We start from the raw sequence: 23,658 nt of genomic DNA, 5'->3' as shown, positions 1-23,658 counted from the left end.
CTCCCAGGGATGTATAAAATTGAATTTAAAAAATGAAAAACAGAGACATATATGTGTTATTGATAGTTAATTATAATATTTTAAAAACACAACATTATTCTACAACCCACTCACTATAAGGAAGTACAATAGCATGGCTTCTCCCAGCCAATGAAAACAATAACAAAAAGGAAAATAAATGTAAATAGATTTATAAACAATAGTTATAGTACCCCAACCAGCCACAGTATTATAACCAATTACAATGATGTCAAATACAAGAGCTGTATCAAATATTCAGCCTTTACAAATGTAATAATGCTCAGTTTCAATTGTAAGATATGTGCAATATTTTTACTTTTGTAGTTGTTGCTACAATATTTCGGTTACCTCAATTAGTTAAATTAGGGCATAAAAAAACAGTATTAGAAACAGTTAACCGTATCCGAATTGATTGTTTTCCAAGAGTTGCTCGTTAGTTGGATGATGTGTTCCTCATATAACTTGGATGCATTTACCTTTTTTTTTTAAATCGAGCCGCCGCTTTAACAACATTGATGTTGTTGGTCACATCAGCAGTGCAAAGCTACATTTTCAAAAAAGGTGCATTAGAAGTTTAGGTTAAGTGTAGCATGTCTGTTCTGACTCTTTGTATCTCACAGGCTCCCAAGGGAAGCTAAGAGACGTGTGGAAGACTTCACTTTCCTCATCGTTCCTAGCACTCCCCCTTACATATACACACACATTCACACACACCAAACATTTTTAATTATATCTCCTCCCAAGTAGTGTGTCTCAGTAACCAAGGAACTGACATTGATGCATGTGCTGATAAATCCGCAAACACTGGAAACAAGATTAACAAAGATTTTGAGGAGAGTGTGACAGCTAATTTTGCGCAGTGGTCGGCACCGCATTCAAGAGTGATGTTTTTGATAGAGCGAGCCATGCCTGAGAATTCAAGGCAGGAAGGAGGGGGTATGTGAAGGCGGTTTAGCGCATTTGCGCTTTTTTAAATTGTTCTCGGTTTTTCACCCAATCTTTTTCCTTTATCGCCTAATTTGTCTGTCTACTCCACTGAGAGATGCTTTTATTTTATTTTTCTCAACATAAGGGCCCAATATATTCCAAATAACACCTCATATAACTACAGTTTACAGTAAATGAAGCAGGATGATATTAACTGGTTAATATAACTGGTTTAAATGTTCTTGTTCTAACTTTTCAGAAAATGCCACATCTCAAAATATTAACTACACCTCCAAATTGACATTAAATACAAGAGCTATAAAAGATAGCTTGCTTTGCCATTTTCACAGAGGTAAAATTGGTGAGGTTACCTTATTTAGGTATGAGAGAGGCACAAATTATTAAAAACAGGACTCAGTATGATGGAGTGCAGTTCTATCTCACTATGAACTTTAACCACAATAACATGCAGACTGTGGAATGAATACCTCTCTGACAGTGTCAATCAAGGCACTATGTTTTTCCAAGCAGGTATTTTCTTGCAGTTCTCTTGTATTGGATCTCAAATTTTCACAGGTGTACCTAATGTTGTGGCCGACTCTGTCTGCCTACCTGTGGGAATTCATTCAGCCACAGTTTGTGTTCCGGCCCAATCAGTGTGATCTAATCAGCAGTATGTTCTGTGGAGTCTGTGACATGCCACTCTAGACCCGTGGCCCTGGTGTGTCTGAACCGGCTGTCAACCCACTGAGACACAGATACCCACTCCTGAGAGAACGATATCAGTCTGACTCATCATAGACACACAAGCTCGGAGGCACACCCACACACACCAGAACTGAGAACAAGATAGCAATCATACTTCCACAGCCGATTTCCTATTTTCTCCTCAAACCTTCTTTTCTCCCCACTGCTACCAATTTCAGGTCCATACAGTAGAAACAGCTGGCAGATTTCTTTTGTTCTTTTTTTTCCCTTCCCTTTCCCCCCCTCACCTGCTTATAGTGTCGTTTCGCTACTCAAAATTGATTGCACCCCCCGTTTCTTCATTTGCAGGCGTCTTGACAGCTTCTTTCAGATTTCTTTTGTCCATTCCTCCTTCTCCTTCCCCTTTTCTCTGTGTGTCTCTCTTTTGCCCCCCATCTGCTTTCGCTTCGGTTTGCTCCTATCCCAACTTGATAATGAGGAATGCGGTGTGACCCTGACCCCCATTGGCCCCGTGACCACCTCTGACCCTTCAAGGTGACCTCCGGGCCCTGTTTTGACAGCTTGATTAATTACCTACGTTTATGATTTATGGGAAAAGCGGTATGTAAAAATAATAGACAACAGGTGGTCTTTTTAAAAAAAAAAAAAGTACATTTGAAAGAACCTTCTCGTGAGGAGTGTGGTAATGGCAAGGTTGGAGGGGACTGTGTGTGAAAAAGAAAGCGATGATGTGTTTTACAGCTGCTTTTCATGGTTAATTGCGTTCAACTGTTTTTGAAGCCTGAGTTGGGTTAATAGGAAAATGTCTACTGGTCCAAGGTTTTTTTTTTTTTTTTTTTTAACTTACCACAGCACGGATTTGTCCATTAGGCCGTATGGGGATAGGATGAAGGGGATTCCAGCATACATGCGTAGCTCCATGTGTGTGCTGTGAAGCATAACCCCAGCCATGTGGTAATGACACTTTTGAAAATGTGCTTGAACACACAGACACGCACACACACAGACACACACACACAGAGACTTAGATATTCTGCACTACCTCTTTTTGTAGGTTGCATCCTGTGAAAATAAGCAGAGTAAATGACAGGATAGAGCAGCCTCAGTGTTTACCCTTCACACTTCAAACACAGCTTGTGATTGGCTGTGGCAACCTCAAGGACCCGTGGTGCAGCTCCACTTAGAAAGAGGTCACTCTCTTGGACTCTGTGTGTGTGTGCATATGTTGGCATAGGTGTGTGTGTGTGTGTGGGGGGGGGGGCGTGTCATTACAGTGTACTCGTATTGCTTATTACAGCATTTACTCACGCAATGCACAATTCCTCCAAAAATAGAGATATGCGGTTACAGTGATGAAAGTAATCGCCTCCGGATGTATTTAACTTACAACCTCAATTCCAATGAAGTTGGGAAGTTGTGTTAAACATAAATAAAAACAGAATACAATGACTGGCAATTCGTGTTCAACCTATATTTAATTGAATATACTCCAAAGACAGGATATTTAATGTTCAAACTGATAAACTTGATTGTTTTTAGCAAATAATCATTAACTTAGAATTTTATGGCTGCAAAATGTTCCAAAAAAGCTGGGACAGGTGGCTAAAAAGACTGAGAAAGTTGAGGAATGCTCATCAAACACCTGTTTGGAACATCCCAAAGGTGAACGGGCTGATTGGGAACAGGTGGGTGCCATGATTGGGTATAAAAGGAGCTTCCCTGAATTGCTCAGTCATTCACAAGCAAAGATGGGGCGAGGTTCACCTCTTTGTGAACAAGTGCGTGAGAAAATACTCAAACAGTATAAAGCAATGTTCCTCAACGTACAATTGCAAGGAATTTAGGGATTTCATCATTTACGGTCCATAATATCATCAAAAGGAGAAATCTGGAGAAAATCACTGCATGTAAGCGGCAAGGCCGAAAACCAACATTGAATGCCCGTAACCTTCGATCCCTCAGGCGGCACTGCATCAAAAACCGACATCAATGTGTAAAGGATATCACCACAAGGGCTCAGGAACACTTCAGAAAACCAATGTCAGTAAATACAGTTCGGCGCTACATCAGTAAGTGCAACATGAAACTCTACTATGCAAAGCAAAAGCCATTTATCAACAACACCCAGAAACTCTGCTGGCTTCTCTGGGCCCGAGCTCATCTAAGATGGACTGATGCAAAGTGGAAAAGTGTTCTGTGGTCTGACGAGTCCACATATAAACATTTTGGGGGAAATTGTGGACGTCGTGTCCTCCGGGCGGCCAAAGAGGAAAAGAACCACCCGGACTGTTATGGACGCAAAGTTCAAAAGCCAGCATCTGTGATGGTATGGGGCTGTGTTAGTGCCAATGGCATGGGTAACTTAGACATCTGTGAATTAATGCTGAAAGGTACATACAGGTTTTGGAGAAACATATGCTGCCATCCAAGCAACGTCTTTTACATGGGCGCCCCTGCTTATTTCAGCAAGACAATGCCAAACCACATTCTGCACGTGTTACAACAGCGTGGCTTCGTTGAACAGCTGAAGGTGGACATCAAGCAAGAATGGGAAAGAATTCCACCTACGAAGCTTCAACAATTAGTGTCCTCAGTTCCCAAACATTTATTGAATGTTGTTAAAAGAAAAGGTGTTGTAACACAGTGGTAAACATGACTTTCCAACTTTTTTGAACGTGTTGCAGCCATAAAATTCTAAGTTAATGATTATTTGCTAAAAACAATAAAGTTTATGAGTTTAAACATTAAATATCTTGTCCTTGTAGTGTATTCAATTAAATATAGGTTGAACATGATTTGCAAATCATTGTATTCTGTTTTCCGGCGACCCTTGTTTGGATAGGCGGCTCAGAAAATGGATTCTGTTTTTGTTTGTTTAACACAACGTCCCAACTTCATTGGAATTGGGGTTGTAATATTCCACACATACACACCTCACATAGTGACAGTCATGGTTGTTAGCGGGACCACCAGTTTTCTCCCTCTTAGGTCACAATAACAGGGCAAGGGTGAGGAAATTCCTCTTAGACCTTTGCCCTGTGGAGGTCAAAGTGTTCCTGTGATATTCAGTAAGATTAATACCGAGGACACAACAGCGAAGTCTCATTATTCATCAAAGCAATTTAGATTACCAGCAGATAACAGTCAGCACAGCACGCTGACACATTTTTTCCACTACAACTAGTTGAGCAAAAATTTTGTAATGAAGAACTGCTTTACTTTTGTTCATTTTGTTTTTCCTTCAGATTCAATTTTAAACTCAATGTTTAAAGATAATCCTTGCATGAAGACAGTTAGCAAGGTGGTAACATGTATATGAGACTCTTGGGCAAATTATAAAATTATATATTGAAGAACTGAACTTAAAACCATACATAAAGCCCCTAGTAATGCTTATTATATCCCACATGTACATGTTTGCATGCATGCTGATGTGTTTAGACACATACATGTATAGATGAGTTTTGATGTTTGTTCATGTTTGAATGTGTCTCACCGTTTAACAAATTTAATTTGATATTATAACTGTGTTATTGCATATACACTGATTAAGCAACAACATTATGACTACATGACCATTATAATGATATCAAATACAAGCGCTTTTTCAAATTAGTAGTGCAGGACAGGTATTTTGTAGGTGTAGAACTGTATTGAATCATTCTGAGAGCTGTTTTTTTCTTTTTGTATTTTCATTACCTCAATTATATGAGAGAGTAAATAAATAAATAAAAAATAGGAACAGCTCTCAGTATGCTTCAGTATGCTACAAAACTACAAATCGCCACACAACAATAATTGTTCAGTAGTGTCAAATCAAAACTGAACATTTTTATCTCTGGAAAGGTAGAATATTCTATGCAGAGCTTTTATTGGCTCATTATGTTGTCCAAGTGATGATGTGGCTAGTTGGTGTTTGTTTATTTTTTTATTTGATTTCCTTATGGCCATTCTACTTACAATAATGTTCACACCTGTTTGCACCTTGCTTTTTACCTGTATAAATTCTATTGCTTTCACAGCCTCAGAAAAAGAAATAAATTAAAATATAAATATAAATATATATATATATATATATATATATATATATATATATATATATATGCAGTCTATGCATGCCCACTATTTGCACGATGATGAAGTTGTTTTTCATCATGTGTGTCGTACTTTGAACTGGAAATAATACGTAATGTTGAAAATGAAACAATTAACAACCATCCATCCATCCATTTTCCGAGCCGCTTATCCTCACAAGGGTCGCAGGAGTGCTGGAGCCTATCCCAGCTATCTTCGGGCAGGAAGCGGGGTACACCATTAACTGGTTGCCAGCCTATCGCAGACAATTAACACCCATTGCTTTAAAAACTGTTTCACATGAGAATCGAGTAGGAAATCATCCACAAATCTGACCACTGTTACATTTGTAATTGTTCTCAATTAACATGAAAAAGTCATGCCGAATTTGCCACAGACATCACAATCATTCATTATTGAAAACGTAATATCATGCAAACGCTACTGTTTGGCATCATTTCAGCTTGAGTGGCCATATTTTCAGATGAACAAATAATACAGTTGTTGAAGAGATGCAAAAAGACTGTTACCTTTCCTTCAAAATCCTACAAAATCTTCATGAGAAGAGGCTCTTTTGTTTCACATTCTCCCTTATATGTTTAATCAGTGGACAGTTAACTAGCCTTCAGCAGCATTGTTCCTCTTTACCTCATTTTTTTTCATTTTTGTAGCCTCTTTTCCTCCCCTTTCTTCTGCCCTCTTTGCCTGATTTATACATTAAATAGTTAGGCAGGAGGGCAGGGACACACCCACCATTCCATGATCTATATCTCTCTGTGCCCTCATTAAAAATACATGTGTATGCTTAGGGGAGACAATATAGAATTTATAAATCAAAATGCTAACGGCATCAGAATAAGCCTCCTGTCTTTATTTCCCCATAGCTTTCCAGCTATGGGCTCAGTAGTCTTTCTGTGTACTATTTTGTGGTAATCATATGTTTTATACTCTCTTATTGAACTCTCTTAGAAGTATATGTTAACTTTGTGTTCATGTAATAATTTTCTCAAGTAACTGTACAGTTAACAAAAGCCTTCATCCTTTTGATGGCCTTAGCTAACAACTCTTGAAAGTGGCACTTTTCAAAACATCTGTTCACTGGGCACTTCATTTAGTACAACTGCACATCTAATGAGATAAAATACACTAACCTATTTAACATTTCTTTGCGGAGATGCTCAATTTTGAACGAGAGTGAGTGTGAGGTGTCACGGTTCACCTGGAGCCTATCCCAGCTGACCTTGGGTGGGAGGCGGGGTACGCACTGGACTGTTCGGCAGCCAATCACAGGGCACATGTAGACAACCTTTTTACATTCACATTACATCCAAGGACAATTTAGTCTTCAATTAACCTAACATGCATGGTTTTTGGAAATGTGGGAGGAAACCGGAGTGATCGGAGAAAACCCTCACAAGCACAGGGAGCCCATGTAATGTAGCCAAATAAAACAAATACACCACTACCAACTACTATAGTAAACATATTGTTAAATGATATCCATCGATCCATTTTCTATAGCCCCTTATCCTGTCACAAGATGGTATGTTCCTAAAGGCAACATTTTGGATTTAGCGCTTCTGTATATTATATTCTGTATTGGATCATATCATACAAATGTATTTAATTTTGTTAGCCTAGTTGCATATTTGCCCAAGTAATTTTAACTAACTGTTGCAATAACAAAAATAACAATATGTTTGCTAAAAAAAAAATTTTTTTTCCCCAAAGATTCTCAGTCATCGGGTCAACTGGATTCTTCTTGTTTGTTGAACTTGTTGTTTTGTCTTGTTTTACAAAAATATAAAAAAAAATGACTTGGGCCATTATGCTTTTAGGCTAACGGTTTATTAAAGTGACCATGGAGACCATTTTATACTTGGTAAAACAGACCCTCGAAAGTTCAGTGTTGTGAGTTTACATTCAGTGTTGTATCTTTGCTAAAGACAAGCAAAAAAAAAAAAACAATGTTGACAAATGACTTGGGGAACATTTACTTGCACAATCGATAGCTCTGACAATTTCCACCTGGACGGTGACTAATGCTACATCCACCCCTACGAGCCTCACAGCCACCGCCAGCTTGCCTGCTCCTCCCTAATGTGTTGTGCTGAGAGCAGATGAAGCAGGCAACAGAACTTTGTGTGTTCCATCTTATATTTGTGTAAGTTGTGTCCATGCAGGTGCTCTCTTGCTTACTAGTGTCTTTGCACCCACTTGCAAGGAAAACTGGATGAGGCACTAGTAATGAGTGAGTTACTGGAGTAGTTTTGCATGTGTCATTTCTCCTTGTGTTTCTTTTCACGAAGGTACTGAAAATAGAAAGGTCGGGAGGAGCGAGACAGGAAATCGAAAGAAAGAAAGAAAGAAATGTAAATGCGCCCATGAAAAGAAGCTGATGCATCAGGGATCAGAAGCTGTGCTAGTCTCTTCACTTCCTCCACCCCACTGTTCCACTTTGAACTCATTTATAAATATTCAGCTCCATATATAAACAATTTCTAAATGAGCCCAGACATTTGTGCCAAGGTTAAAAACCCTGCTTCTTATTACCAACACAACTGCTCGACTAGCTAAAGAGGTTAGCGTCTAATTCTAACCTAAACTATTTGTGCTCATTAAGATCAAGAGAAAGTTCATCATTATCGCCCTTTCTTATTAACTTCCACGTGAAAGCAAACAATGACTGTAGCTTTTGAACTTGAATTTAAAGATAATTAAATTTGAGCTGAATGCAGTGGATGCAATAATTAGAGAACAGATGAGAAGCACCCTAATGAGGATAAGCGGTATATAAAATGGATGAATGATGGGAATCTGTGATTTTATTTGTATTTTTTGCATGTATAACTCCAATATTATATTTGGTGCCTCAGCAAGGGTCAAGAATGGTATCGCCTTTAATTGTGATTAAATAGATTTTTGTCAAAGGTTTGAAGGGTCAATAAACCAACATGCAATTCCCCAACTTTGTCATTAGGTGGAACACTCGTTCGTCCACATGCATGAAAAATGTCCTCTGGTGGAATACATTATAATTGTCCACGAATCTGTAGTTTTAATGATAGCGAACGCTTGTTAAACCTTGATTTGTTGCCATAATTTCCCCTAAAATTTAACATTATAAAATATTTATTAACTGGACAGGAAATGTTTTTCTGCAACATTTTAACATTCTTAACATGCAAATACAATCACTTGAGTTATTAAACTGTTAAAAAAAACAAAGCAGGCTCAAACACTCTATTAACATAAATAACAAATCAGAGGGTGTAATGCTTGGGTTAATTGTTCTGCAGATGAGTCAATATTGACTAAGTAAATAAGATGCCTTTGAAACATCTTCATTTCACTAAATAATGGTTGAGATTTTCCATTGAACTTCATATTAATTTTATTAAGTATATATGCTGTTAGAAATTTATATTGTTTAAGCGCTTACTCTTTTTATATGTAAATTAACTGCAAACACACAATGTACATACAAACAGCTAAATATGTGAGTTTGCTAACAGGTGGACAATGACAGGGTGGACATTTTTGGCTAATATTTGCATTTAATGAGCACGCATTGGACTTAATTTAGCAACATGATTCACTTAGTAAGCTAACTGTGTACGGTTTAATTTCAGAACGGTTTTGTTAGCAATGTATTTATTTTTTTTATTGATATTTCCCTATGACAGAATGGACAGCAATTTCAGTGAACAGCAATTTCACGGACACCTGCAAAATGTTCAACATCATTATGAAAATATAATATACATGATCAGGGTGTACCCCGCCTCCTGCCCGATGACAGCTGGGATAGGCTCCAGCACGCCCGCGACCCTAGTGAGGATAAGCGGCTCAGAAAATGGATGGATGGATGGATGATCAAAATAACTCGTTTTATTTCAATAACTTTGTTTGGACAATAAAATGTTTTTTTAAATTCACTATCATTTAACCACTTATTGGGCACACTGTAGTTAGCCGAGCCATGTGTGGGACATTCCAAAGTCATGCACATTCAATGGAGAGGAAAAAAAAAAAGTATAAAATGACGTAAACACATTTTAAGAGCCTTAACATTGTACTGGTATGTGTGTAAATGTTTGGCCACTCATAGGAAGACCTCAGAGTTTGATTATTCTGCTACATTTTCATGATGTGCCTCATGCATATCTTTTAGTGTATAAAGAAGGGCAATTAAACAATAAAACACACTGCAATTTACAACAAGCCATTTAAAATTAAAGATTCTACTGTACTATATTTCGTGGGACAATGCAGGTGTTCCTTATCTTGTGGATATGAGTATATAATTATTCAAGCATTGTGATTTATCCTGCTGACCATGTATTGTTATTGTAATATCAGCTCCTCGTGCTTTTTCTTGTCACCTTTTTTGCTCTGCCTTTTTACGTAAAACTGTGAAATAATCATGTTGAGTAGAGTTTAGGTGCTCTTTGACAGGCCCCCTCTGGGCATTTATATTTATCAAGAGGATGATGGATTTTGTCCTGACAGGCTGATGACAGTCCCATCTCATATCTCTCACATCACCCCTAAGATCCACATGTCTTTTCATCACCCCTGTGGTACAGTAAAATACTCCAGTGCCCCTCTTTTCTTAGAGAAACATAGGAGGGTCTTGGGTTAGAGGGGTGCTGTTTTGAAATAAAAAAGGGGGCAACATGACTAAATGTGACAGTACTGTGCGATCTGTGTGGCATGTCAGTTAAAAAGGTGAAGGGGAATAAAGAAGGGGGATTTATTGGGCAAAAAAAGACTTGTAGACAGACAGTCAAGGTCGTACAAATCAGGGTGGCCCTGTTGGAGAGGAAGAGCTTATACAGTACTTATTACCGGTTCTTCTTATCTTGTTTGCTACTATTTAACTGTCCTGCCTATTTAAGTTTTTGCTGGCATCTGATATGACAATCCAGTCTCTAGACTGACCCCCAAAATTGTCTTTTTGTCAGTCACTGTGTCTTGTTCAGGTCTCAATCCATCCCCTCCTCCTTGCCATGATGAGTGACCCTTTCCACATTGTCAGTCAAGTCTCAGCAGCGAATCAAGCCCTGCATATTGCTGAAAAAAAGAAAGTGAAATCTGCTACAGAAAAAGGAGTGCCCCTTGCCCCGATACAAAGAGAAAGCCCCTTGACAAAAATAGAATAGTCTACGCCACCTAAGGGGCATAGACTATTCTGTAAACCCTGCGATGGCGAGTACATGAAGACAAATGCATTGGGGTGCATTTATAGGCTCCCATTCTGTACCATGATCGTTCACGCAGTCTAAAATTCACATGATCACTGTCCTCATCTGTGACACCTATCAGCCATGCTTTATACCTGTCAAGTGCTGTCCTTTTCTTCCTTGCCCGAAGCCCCCTGCTCACGGCATGAGAGCCCTCACATCAAAGCTGCGCTAAGCTCCGCTCGCACAGAGGAAACTTCCTCTCACTCCGGCCGCCTCGCTCGCCACTCCCGCATATTAGACACATTTCATTTCATTTTCAGCGCCATTTGTAAAAGTGGAGGTATTGCTGTCTTAAAGGAGGGAGGGAAGGCATATTATTTACTCAACATTGTGTAGGCAGTATCACACACACAAAGACAGACACACACACACACACAGCTAATAATTCAACTGGAGGAGAAAATAATGATGTGTGGCCATCATGGTTGTAGTGGGTGAGAAACAGCCAATTGAACCATAAAGGGAGCCCGTAAGGGTCTCCATATTGTTGTTACAACAGCCTCATCTTATTTATAATCCCAAAAAGTGCTATTTTTCTGTATTGTGCTATATATTTTTTTTGCTAGGATTCCAACATGTTTTAAGTATTATTTTGATAAATCCAACACCTTTTATTCTTCTTTTTAAAAGATTCTCAATGAGCTAAGATGGTGTGGTGATGGAAAGGAAAGGTCTCTCCCTGGTGATGAGACCAGCCGGTTTCCGTAGCAGCGGCAGCCTTTGTTTTGCTATCTGATGCCGGACAGGCCGACAAAGGAGCGCTAAGGAGCGTCCAGAGCAGGGTGATGGAGGTCGGGGTTCCCTCCCATAGCGGGGTCGGTGTAACCCTCTTGACCGCTGGCCCCGAGGCAGGGACTCAGTGTGGTGGTGGCACTGGGGCACCCACAGGGCATGGGAAGAGGCTCAGCCTGCACACTGCTGCAGAAAAGACAAGACTGATCCACCGCTAGAAGACTGTGTGTGTTTTCTTTAGGACAGTGCCCGTGTGTGTTTAGCACAAAGGCAACGTGACCCAAACGGTAAAAATGTGTGTGAGGGATTTTTAGTCGTATACGAAGCATGGTGACCCAAGATTTGCGGCACACATTTGTTTGAGATACAGACTTTGACAGCACATCACAACACAAAGATCAGATTTAAACACACTTTGTATCAGTGTGGGTAAGACTTAACAGTTAGCACAAAGCCGAATGACCTCACTTTAGAAGAGTTTCAGAGGATTTAACTGTCACCAAACAAGGATTGAACTATTAGCCTTGTGAGAGAGATTGTGCAGAATGTGTGCCGTTTAACGACCACAAAATTGGCGCTTGTTTTTTTCCATTTGTAAAAGTTAAAAGGGGATAATCTTTTTTTTTTTAATTAAGGTTTAGACTCACTTTTTCATATAAGATAATAAAAATGGAACAATTTGCTAAGCATCTGCCAGCAGACATGACATCAACGTAAACATCTCAGTGTCAGTTAATGATGGTCTCTGACACAGAAGTGAACATGGTGGCGCTGCCCCTCCAGGCGCCAACAACACTGGCTGCCTTTACAGCGATGTCCTTCTGGGTGATTGCACAACTGAAAGGCTTAGTATTAGTTCACTTAGGTGTGTTAGCCCATCCAAAACAAAGACTATAGGGCGTGACCGAGTGTTGGCATGAGATGGAATCTACAAGCTCCTTGGCCCACTTGAGGGGTAGCATCAGAATGCTGAAAGGCGGAAAGAGTTATTGATGAGTGAAGGGCGAGGGTTAGGGAACTGAAGACTCACCCTACTTGTTGGCCACTCAGGGTTAGCCACCAAACACGTGGACTTGTGTGGTTTGACCATTAACGTTTGCCCCGGGAAAACCAGGATTAATGGAAAACAGGAACACCGAGATGTGATAGTGTTTGATGTCTGTCCCGCCCTCAAACACTGTCACACCGATACTCTTGTTGCTCTTATTTTGTCCTCATGTCTGATTCAGATAAATTCTTATTGTACAGCTGGTAGTGTTTTTTTATAGTCTGTTAATTTGGTAATTGATGGTAGTAGAGTCACAGTACGTGTGCTGTGCATGTAGGCCTTTTGTTCCATGATACACTTGAGATCTCACAAGAAATTGACAACTTAACAAAACATTTAAGCATGAGATATTGTAAAAACTGGACTGTTTATTAGTGTCACTGTGCCCATGTGAAAGCAAATACAGTAACCCCCACATCTGCAACACACTCCAGAAACATGATGAACCAAATGTGTTTTTTTTTGTGAAAATTATTTTTCCATCCTTTCAAAGAGGTTAGGATTGGGCCCTATTATTTATTTTATAAAACATGAAGCAATTTAGTTAAAACCCCAAAGTATATACATTTTCTAGAAAATACATTAGGTATACGTGCATGCAAATGCTAAATTGTCATGCTCTATATTTAATTAATTAGTTATTTCTATTGTCCATGCATTTAGTCTTTGCCTCATGAACTGATCCCTTCAGCTATGTTATCAGGCTGCCACCAGTGGGCAGTGCCACAAAGCTGGTGTGGATCCAGTTCAACTGCATGTCTCTGTCACTCCTTCCCTTGCTCAAGCCGGATCCCATTTTCATCTGGTCATCCATCTGTCGGTATGTGTGCTAGCGTGTCTTCAATGCTGTCCGTGTACAAATGTCTCTGTAATGTCGGTGGCCCAATTTGAATCTCCCTAATAGATTATCATCTATTATCACTGCAGCCTCACATGACTCAAAACTCATGAAAACATATACAATGAAAATATACCTGGTAAAAATCAAGACACTAAATGATCCAACTCCTTTCCAAGTAGAACATATTTTATCATCATGCAGTGGCCAGTATCTACTGGATCATTCCTAAAAGCTAAAATGTATTTGTTGCATTTTAAGTCACAGATATCAAAATTATAAAATAAAAGCTGTACTGTAAAAATGCTCATGTCGTGTTGAAAATGTAATATGTCCTGTAAAAGATACATTCATTTGATAAGAAGTGAGAATCAGACTCATTTCATAATCCGAATAAGTGGGAATGTGTCATTATGCTGTTGTCAACGCACGGCAGGTGCTAAGGGAAAGGGTGTGTGGCAGGTTTGATGGCGATGGGGACAGAAGGGACACACAGGGAGGACAGGCACACTGTGTTAACACTTATTAAGGAAGAGAAGATGTGTGTGATGGCAGTGAAGAAGCTGAGAGATGCCACCTCTCTTAATTCCTTCTCACATCCCCTGAAATTTTTGCTTATCTCCCATACTTCTCGCTATGTGTCGTTTAGTATGTAAACTACAACGTGTGTGTGTGTCAATTTTAGTCTGGTGGGGGTTGTACATGTATTCACAATAGCAGTTGTGTGTGAACAGCCAAAGTGAAATAAGATCTATTTCCTGCTGTACTCTCAGAGTGCTCGGGACAATAAACACAGTTAATTAAAAATGTTATCAAAGTTGAAAAAGTCACGACAAGGTCTGCACAGAAAAAAACACACACAAAAAAAACACACACACCCTTCTTTCCGCACTAATCTCCTTGTAATTTATCATATCCGTGTTTTCATATATATAGTTTATTTTGGAGACATTTACACAGAAAGTCACACATTGTGTATGTTGTTGTAGCTGCCCAAACTTTCAAGCGGCTGAGTGATGCTGCGATCGATTGAGTTTGATATTAAGTGACATGGCCTTTGAAGTCACTAAGTGCTGTCCACTGACTGAAACCACTGTTGTGGAATTCCAATCGTGCAGTTACATGTCAGACTTTTACCTGCAGCAATGCTGTTTCTTCCTGTGATTTGAATTTTATTCACAGTCATCTCAGAATTGAAGTCTGTTCTTGGATAATTGTGTCTGGCCTACTGCTAGAGAGGCAATTATAGTTTTATCGACTTTGGGATTATACTGTAATATCGTTTTTCTTACATAAAAACATTACATTTAACAAAGAAAATAATTAATAACAAACTGCAAACACGTAAGTGACAATAGAAAACAGAATTGACAGAAAAACACTCTTCTAATATAATACTGTATTGTGTGTTTCTTTACACTCTCTTCACAAATAACTCACTTTCATTTTACCACTCTATGGACTAATTTTTTTTCACTCCAGACATGGTCCTTTAAATTTTCATTTTTTGAAATTGCCTTTCCTTTTTAAGGTAGATGTTTGTTTTACATTATGAATCAATTTTAATTTTCAGAGAGAATGCATATCAGTTATCTCTATGTACTGCAAATCATCATGTGTCCAAGCTGAATGAGCAGAGATATAAAAATGTGAAACAAACCAAAGCCTAAAAAGAACATGATCGATGATCTTAATGCTGTGGATTTAATGCACATTGTCTCCTCTCTGTTTTAGGAGGGCTATAGCGTGATCGTACTTAACCCAAATGAGAACTACCTGGAGGTGGAGAAACTGTCCAAGTCCTCCACTCTGCCATCTCCAACCGAACCACTGGAAGAACCCGTGGAAAAGAAGGAACGCAAAGATGACAAGGATGGCAAAAAGAGGAGAGAATTTTACGAGAAGTACCGCAACCCCCAGAAGGAGACGGAGAGAGAGCGGCTCCTCATACGGGTATGTCCTTTGCCGTTTGAGGAGGAGGGAGGAGACGAGTGTTTGGAGAGCCACGGTGGCAGGAACAGAGGGATAGCTGCGCATCATACACAGACAATAGGTGATGGTTTGGGGTCGCAGAAGAAGGTGGGAAAATCAACGGGAGGAACTCTGGAAGGGACAAAGGACGGTGGGGGAATGGGAGTTGTCTATCAGAGAAGGCAAGGGAGGAAATGTTAAGTAACTCGGGAGGAAGGGAGGATGGGAAGCAGAAGGAGAAGAGAGGCTCTTGTGTGGTCAGCCTGTGTGTGAAGAGGTTGGCCGGGCTCCAGTCGCCTCTCAGTGAGCAAGTGTTAACCACATGGCTACCTCCCTCTCGCCCTCTTTTTCTCCCTCTTTCCCTCTCGCTCTGTTCCTCTTCATGATGATGGCGGGCTGGTCAGTCTTTGTTGACCACGGGGATTATTATCTCTCCAACACACACTCTGCAAAGGCACTGCAAAATTCTTATCATGTGACACCAACTGCATACAAACATACATTAACAGATGTGCATACACACGCTTGTGTGGAGCACACTGTGGTCAAACAAAGGAAGTTACCCTTTTAATGAATGTATTTCCATTGTGCAGAATAATTAAGGCCAGACTGTAGTGAAATAAAGCAATATTGTTCTAGACCGCTTTTGTTTTACCACTGCCAAAATTATTAGCTGGCTCATTAAGACTGAGACAACCTTGTTTTTTTTACGTCTGTAATTTAGTACCACAAGCTTACAGTTTGATTTAAACATTAGCAACCCACTTTCTTGAGCTGGGGTCTATATGAAAAGTACTTAAGTAATCAATAGTTCTGTCATAGGATGTGGCTATTTCTTTTTCAGATGTAATGAGAATTACGGAATCTTTACTGTAAGTGAGCAATAGATCTAATTTGAAAGTGAATATTTTCCAGAAAAAAGTGTCACTGTTCCTGCAGCAGTACTCTTTGCAAACATCTGACATTCCTCAGCTGTACTACATTATTGCACTGTATTTTAGCTAAAACACTATACGTTGACATCATTTTAAAAGGGTAATTGGTTTAGATTTTCATCATATTGTTTGTATTTAAATTAGGTAATACTAGCTTTAAAAAAGTGCAACTGACCCAAAAATATGTTACATTATCGTGACTTTGTATGAAATCATACAATAGGAAGATTTCTGATGCAAGTTAATATCGTACCTTTACACACATTTCTATAAAAGGCCATTAGTGAGCATTTTTCTAATACTGTTTTTGTTTATACTGGACATATAAAACATTTACAACCTAATTTACTTAAATCCCAAATGGTGGGCTCTTAATTGTGTCTTCACTTGAACAGATTGTGCATGCTGTTGGTGGGCGTGTTCTACGACTAAGATTGCAATCTTTTATTAAGATCCCAATATGTGGACGCTAAATTTCGTGTTTCAACAGATTGCACATGCTGTTGTGTAGGTGTAAAAGTGATGGAGACCCCCATAATTAATAGAGAGTTTTTGACTTAAGGTAGCACTGATGGAACACAGAAAAATATTGTAATCGTATCTCAAGCATAAAATAAAGTTTAAAGTGATCGAATTGGATGTGTTAATGGAAGAGGCAATCTAATATAATAAATATCACTGCGTTACAGAAAATAAATCTATAGAGATGATAATTAGGGGAAAACTAGCATAAAAGCAGAGTCCCGGGTGCATGTCAATTGGATGTATGTGTCCATTCTGCGTAACTTTGGATTTAAAACTTGGGACAGCACACCGAGAAAACTTTTCTGGAAGAGGCCAGCACCAATTGTGGCAGTGCACCAAAATGACCCATACATAAGGAAATGCAGAGAGAGAAGTTTTGTCATAGGTGATAGGCATGACTCCTCTTTGTTTTTGGCTGTAAGACAGCCCTGAGATCATTCAGAAGCTCTAAAATTGCAGTGATGAATAGATATGGCATTTAAAAAAAATTTAAACTGATAATCTGTGTTATGTCACCTTAATGTTTGAAATCACTAATTGAGGCACCAAGATGCATGTTTGTTGGCATGTGTGTTTTCCCTTCCCATCTCCCCTCCTGTAGGATTATGTAACGTTTAACAGTAATTATTATTATATTAAGATTTCTCCACCCACTAATGTTTCCCTATCCCACAAAGACAGATGCAATATGATTCACATCTCGATGCTGAACTTGTCTCGCCTCCCCCATGCTTGCCTAATACACGCTAGACAGGATCAGATGCACTTGGCCAAAGACAATATATGCAGCTGTTGTATCCTTTTCAGACTGCAATGTCTTTGAAATGCAGTGCTGTTAAGAAAGTTTGTCTCTGTTACAAATCTGTCGAGGGACACGTTGACGAAGGTGGATAACTCAACGAATTAGGAGTTAAGAAAATATCATAAGCTACTTCCATTCCATCTTTTTTATATCGTATTTCCTGATGGTTGCCAGACATCAGACATCTATTATGGTTATTGGTTTATATGGATATTTTAAAGTAATGTAAATAAATATGAAATGCGACAAACATCTGATCTTAATTAACATTAACTATGAAAAAATATTTATTTTATTACAGCTTTCATCACTCTTGTTTATCTCTCACTTTCTCAATTTTTATTTTCTTTCTTTGTTCCACAGAATAAATCCAGTTAAAACCTTGAAACATTTTCTCTCAATTCCTCGTTTCTGCTCTGCGGACATCAGATCATCAGGTCATTTTTGGGTCAATGCTGAAATATTTAGCAACTTTTGCACCTGAATGCTCAATACTGCCCTTTCTGTTTAAACTCAACTGTAAATCTCAGTTTTACAGATGCCATGTCTGTACTTTGGGTAGTGTATGTTGTGTGAATGGTACCGTGGTGATATCAACACTAGACAATGCAATATTATTTGTAATTGCACCACACAAGGCAAATCCATGGTGCTTTACAGAAGGCAAAGAAATAATGATTAAAATCTCCACATGAAAGCAGGATAAATGAACAAATAATATTACGTTTACAGGCCAAATTTATTTTTAACCATAGTTTGAGCAGAACTCATGTATTCATGAAGTTTGTTCCACAGTTGAAGAGCATGGAAACAGAATGCTGCTTCACTTTGTTTGGTTCTGGTTCTAAAAACACTAAGCTTACACCCAATGATTAGAGGGGGTCTGGAAGTCTCATAGAGAACTAAAAGGTCTTGAATATATTTAAGTCCAAGAACCAAGAGTTTTGTAGACTAATAGTAAGATTTTAAAATAGATTTGTTGACTCACATAAAGTCAGTATAGAGTTTTTAGGACTGGTGTGATGTGGTCCAGTGTTCTGGTACCATAAAACTTGAGAAGCAGAATTCTGGACCTGTAGCAGGTGTCAAATTGATTGTTTTGTTCTGACCTGTAAACACCCTGTAGCAATAGTTCAATCTACTGATAATTAACTAGATTTTCTGCTTTTCATGTTTGGACAGAAGATCTTTTGTTTCTATAGATGTTCTTCAGTTGGTAATAAGCTGCCTGAGTCACAGCGTTAAGGATTTTAAAATTCAGGTGTGATTCAATAATCACACCAATATTTCTCACTTGATTTGTGTCCGTCAAAGACTTGGAATCAAATCAGTCCTATTTAGACTATGTTCAAAAGGAGATGACCGTTTGAGGAGAGGTTAGAGCTGAGAGTGATTTTATATATATATATATATATATATATATATATATATATATACATATATATATATATATATAGTGCAGAATACACAAACAAGAGGCTAATACAAAATAAGTTTCATTAAAAGGATGAACAGAGATTTTTGATTTTCTGGCCAAATACACTTGTCCTCAAATGCATGGATTGCTAGGGATAAAGATTAATGACTGGAGAGTTTGGCTCTATGTTGGTGACCCTCGAATTTTGATATTTGACCCAAAAGTCAGCAAGATGTGAGTTTGTTTGACCTTGCCTCCATCAAGCACGCTCCCTCCCTCGCCGCTTCGCTCGCCACTGCTCTGCCTCTCTCCTGGAGTAAGCTGTCACACATATGCAGTTACACACACACACACACACACACACACACGGTTGCAAATAAAAGATTGAAGGACGGAAAAGAACTAAGATTTTGACAAGGGAGAGAGAGAGAGAGAGAGAGAGCGTGTGTGTGTGTGTGTGTGTGTGTGTGTTGAATGAATGTGTGCATAGCCACCTCTTTTACCTCTGTTGGTCAGGGTGGGTGGTGGATCAAATCAAACCTCTTTAGCCGCCCTGTTTTCATCTTTTTGAACAGAACCCACCCGAGGCACGTGCATTCACACACATACAAACCTTTTTGTTCTCCACACCTCGCACTCTTAACTCCCGCTGAGCTCCAAGACCACCTGCACACAGCCATTCAGTAACTCACTCACTGAAATATATAAAGCTCTGCTCTTTATGATATTAATCTAAGCATAAAAAGCACATCTTCATGGCTGCTTTACATAGAGTGGATAAAAATACGATCATAAAATATCAAAACACATTTTCTTTTTTTAACTTCAATGAGCCACTCACACCACTATTAAAGCTGAAGTGATTAATATGCTTCCTTACACCCATTAATAAGTTCTTTACTGCTTTTAAGGTTCCTACTCTTTAGCCTTAGGTCCATAGTTTGCAACCCCTCAACCTTATCTAATCCCTCTTCTCTCATCCTGCGTCAGATCACACACCAACAACCCATGTTTAGGGGGGATGTTTGATGGAGTAAGGCGGAAAGTGGGATGCTGATGAGGAGAGTGAGAGGGGCAGGGGGGTGCTTTCTTAGCACTATGCCATATAGAAGTTTGGGAGTTCACTTTACTCTGAATTTTAGCAGTAATCCAGTTAGCTATTTTCTGTCAGCCAAGCGGAGGAATGGCAGGAACAAAGGGCACATTCATGGGTTTAAGAAGCTTCCAAAGAGTTCACCCAAGGCTGGCTCGCTGGGATTAGGCCAACAGGCCCTGGAAAAGTAAAAGGGGGGGAAAAGAGCAAAAGGGACCAAAAAAAAAACAGAGCTCCATCTTTCTTTAAGCACCACTTATATTTATAAATGAAAGAATAAATTTATTTTTCCTTGCTATTTATTAAAATTTTCTTCTTTAGTATCACACATCTCTTAAGAGATATGACAGACTCACTTCGATAGAATTTTAAGACACTTTGAGGCAGCCTTTGTTCTTTTTCCCTCTACTATATTCAGCTTCAGTGCAGCTTCAAGGACATATCTTTAATAATCGAGACTGTGGTAACATCAAATCTATGACATCTTTCTCCTTTTCAATTATACATTTGGCATAATCTGATTATATTCCAGGAAATATATGGATTCTGGTGAGTGTTTCTCTGAATAGACTTGGTTTAATTCAATTACGCAAAAAAAATTCACCCCTCCCTTCTTGTACAATTAATGTATGTGGGATACTCTCTCAGTTAAAGTATTTCCTCTTTCAAAATACCTCTCAACGCCCAGTACTACCATATACAGCTGACACCGGTTAGACCTATATCCTGTCCCTTGTTTACCATGTGAACTCTAGTTTCTTCATGACACACTTCATAATTCCCTAATGCATTCACACTAAGACATAAACACATGAGCACACACACAGGTAATTGTATTCAACATGTGACCCCCCCCCCCCCCCCACATAGTTTTTTTTTTTTTTTTTTTTTATCTTTGTCACTTTCACCACCATACGCCAATCTTTCGCCCAAAAGTAATTATACAGACAGGATTTATTTGACCAATGACCTGTGATCATGCCAAGAGGTAAGGCTCATTACACCCAAGGACAGGTAGGGACTTGATTAACCTCTGGATTTGGTCAGAGGAGAGGTCAATGGCTGAGGCTTGAGGGCAGCTCACCCGCTTGCGAGAAGGAACAAATTGGCTGCATGCCATCCATGTAGCTGCTGTGTTTTTGTGTGATTATCGAGTCACAGCTTCGATCTTTATTTGTCTGCATCGGACCCTTTGTGGTGGCTTTGTTATTGTAAAGGGGGTGTTTTTTATTTATTTTTTGTAATCTGCACTTTAATTATCCTGTGTCAGAGAACTTTTAGGTTGGCCAAAACTACATCAAAAGCCACTTTTCTACCAAGTGGTACATTCAGTTCAGCTTTCCGTGGTACAGTCATCCTCGATCTGATTTGTTTCCAGCAGCTGCATTAACTATGTATGCAGTAGGGCATCATACCAGCGAGAGCTAGTGTAACCTGACAATGAATTCAACATCCAGCAAGAGGATGACAGTGGCAGTTAACCACCATGTTATGTACATACTTCTTCACAGCTTTGTTCTAATATAATGTTTTACTGTCATGATTTTTTTCATTTTTACATGTATATTCATGAAATTTGTCCTTTGCATTTAGCCTATGTTAGTGAACACAACAAGCTCACACTGGAGTTGACTTACAAGATGTTTCAGAAAGGTTCTGTGACTTGCGTCCCAAAAGATATACAGTATTTAAAATCCAAACTACAAGTAATCTCCCTGGAGTCTGAAGTACTTTCCTAACCTTTGCTGCCACGCCTTCATGCACTCCTGATATGATTCTTCTGGGATGCCCCTTGCATCGAGGAATGCGACCAACATGTCTTTGGTTTTGGACTTCGACTGTCTTGCTTTCTTCAGCTTTCACGACATCTGAGTCTTCCAATTGAAGTCTCTGGCGTTTGGTCTTTGGGTTGTACTTGAAAATCCATGACTCGTCACCGGTGAGGAAAGTGTAAAGCACTTTGAGTTGCATTTCACTGTGTGAAAAGTGCTTTATAAATAAAAAAAATATTGATTAATTGATTGACTCTCCCTGGCAAGTCTGGTCTCATTCGTCTCATCATCATTCACTCTGCTCGCTTGATTACCTGACACAGAGGATATGGACATTTTTTTATAAGAATGTGCATAAACATTTAATCGTAGCAGAGACTTGAGGTCACTGTTATACTGTATACTCCAGAATGATTACATTGACAGGGAAAACTTGTTGTTTGTGTTGTGACACCAGTCCTGGAACCTTTCTGACACACTCCGTCTAGCGCCTGGTATTCTTCCGACCAATATTCATCTTCGTAGGGAAGAAACAATTCTCTGTTGGCCACTGTAATGGTGTTTTGTCACCACCCAACGGACTACAGTGCATGTTGTGCCACCTTCTCCAAGAATTAAGGTGACACATTACAATAGAGAGGGTCTAGAGCAGGGTTTCTGAACTGCCCTTTCCCAGGGACATGCTTTATCACATAGCTAATTCGCAACCCACTTTAATACAAGTAAAGTCTTTTTCTCCTTATATTACTGTATGTCAGTATTTTTTGCCAATGGGAATTTGAAAAATGTGTACTTTACTCAGCTAAGACAAATTACAGTGCTTGGTGGAAATGAGGCTTAAGTATTTGTGTTAGTCCCAGCGTGTGTGTGCGTGCGTGCGTGTGTGTGTGTGTGTGCGTGCGTATGTGTGTGCGTGCGTGCGTGCATGCGTGCATGCGTGTGTGTTTGCTGAAGGCAGAAAAACTGTAGCTGGTCTCACTTCCCCGCTCCCAATCTTCTAGTTAGGTCAACCATCAAACACATCCATCCTGCTCACCCTGGCTGCCCCCCACCCACTGAGCTCTCTCTGTCTCTGCACACACTCCTGTTGTAGATACAGGCTGACCTGAAAAAGAAAAACGAAAAAACCCACACATATACACTGCACACGTCAGGGTCATCCTGGAACAAACACCACCATGTCTGCCTGCCCTCTCTCCTTTGCCTGATGTCAATTAATGGCTCGCTGTAATTTCACCTGACAACCCGAGCGACGGCGCGAGGCTCACCGAGATGTCACGGCGATGACCTTTCTGGCCCGCAGCCCTTCTTTTCTAATAAAGAATCTCACAAACCCACACAACTTCCTTTGTACTTTGTTAATGAGTTATTGATTTGAAACAATGTCCTGGCAAATATTGTCACAGCAGAATGACCCTGTCAAGGTCTTGTTGTTTTATTGTGTAGTCTGTGCACGCTAATCGGCACACAGCCTGACGTGTATGCTATAGTCTTTACCCTTCCTTCACCTCCTAACCCCTTTCACTTACTCGCCCTCATCATCTAC

At 39.4% G+C, this 23,658-nt stretch overlaps 1 protein-coding gene across 5 annotated transcripts in view; it reads left to right on the top strand.

Annotated features, from left to right (window-relative positions):
- arb2a (ARB2 cotranscriptional regulator A) overlaps positions 1 to 23,658 on the top strand; it is a 223,235-nt gene that overhangs the window by 60,548 nt on the left and 139,029 nt on the right. For all 5 annotated transcript variants that reach the window (XR_009787689.1, XM_061767227.1, XM_061767224.1 and 2 more), the window contains one exon: positions 15,332 to 15,550. Coding sequence is in view for 4 of the 5 variants with exons in the window: in XM_061767227.1 (XP_061623211.1) it covers positions 15,332 to 15,550 (219 nt within the window). In the remaining variant the exon portion in view is untranslated. The remainder of the gene's footprint in view (positions 1 to 15,331; positions 15,551 to 23,658) is intronic.

Source organism: Phyllopteryx taeniolatus, chromosome 3 (genome assembly GCF_024500385.1).
Source record: "Phyllopteryx taeniolatus isolate TA_2022b chromosome 3, UOR_Ptae_1.2, whole genome shotgun sequence".
Lineage (NCBI taxonomy): Eukaryota > Metazoa > Chordata > Actinopteri > Syngnathiformes > Syngnathidae > Phyllopteryx > Phyllopteryx taeniolatus.
Note: the sequence above shows the minus strand (reverse complement) of the source record. Positions and strands in the feature narration are given on the sequence as shown.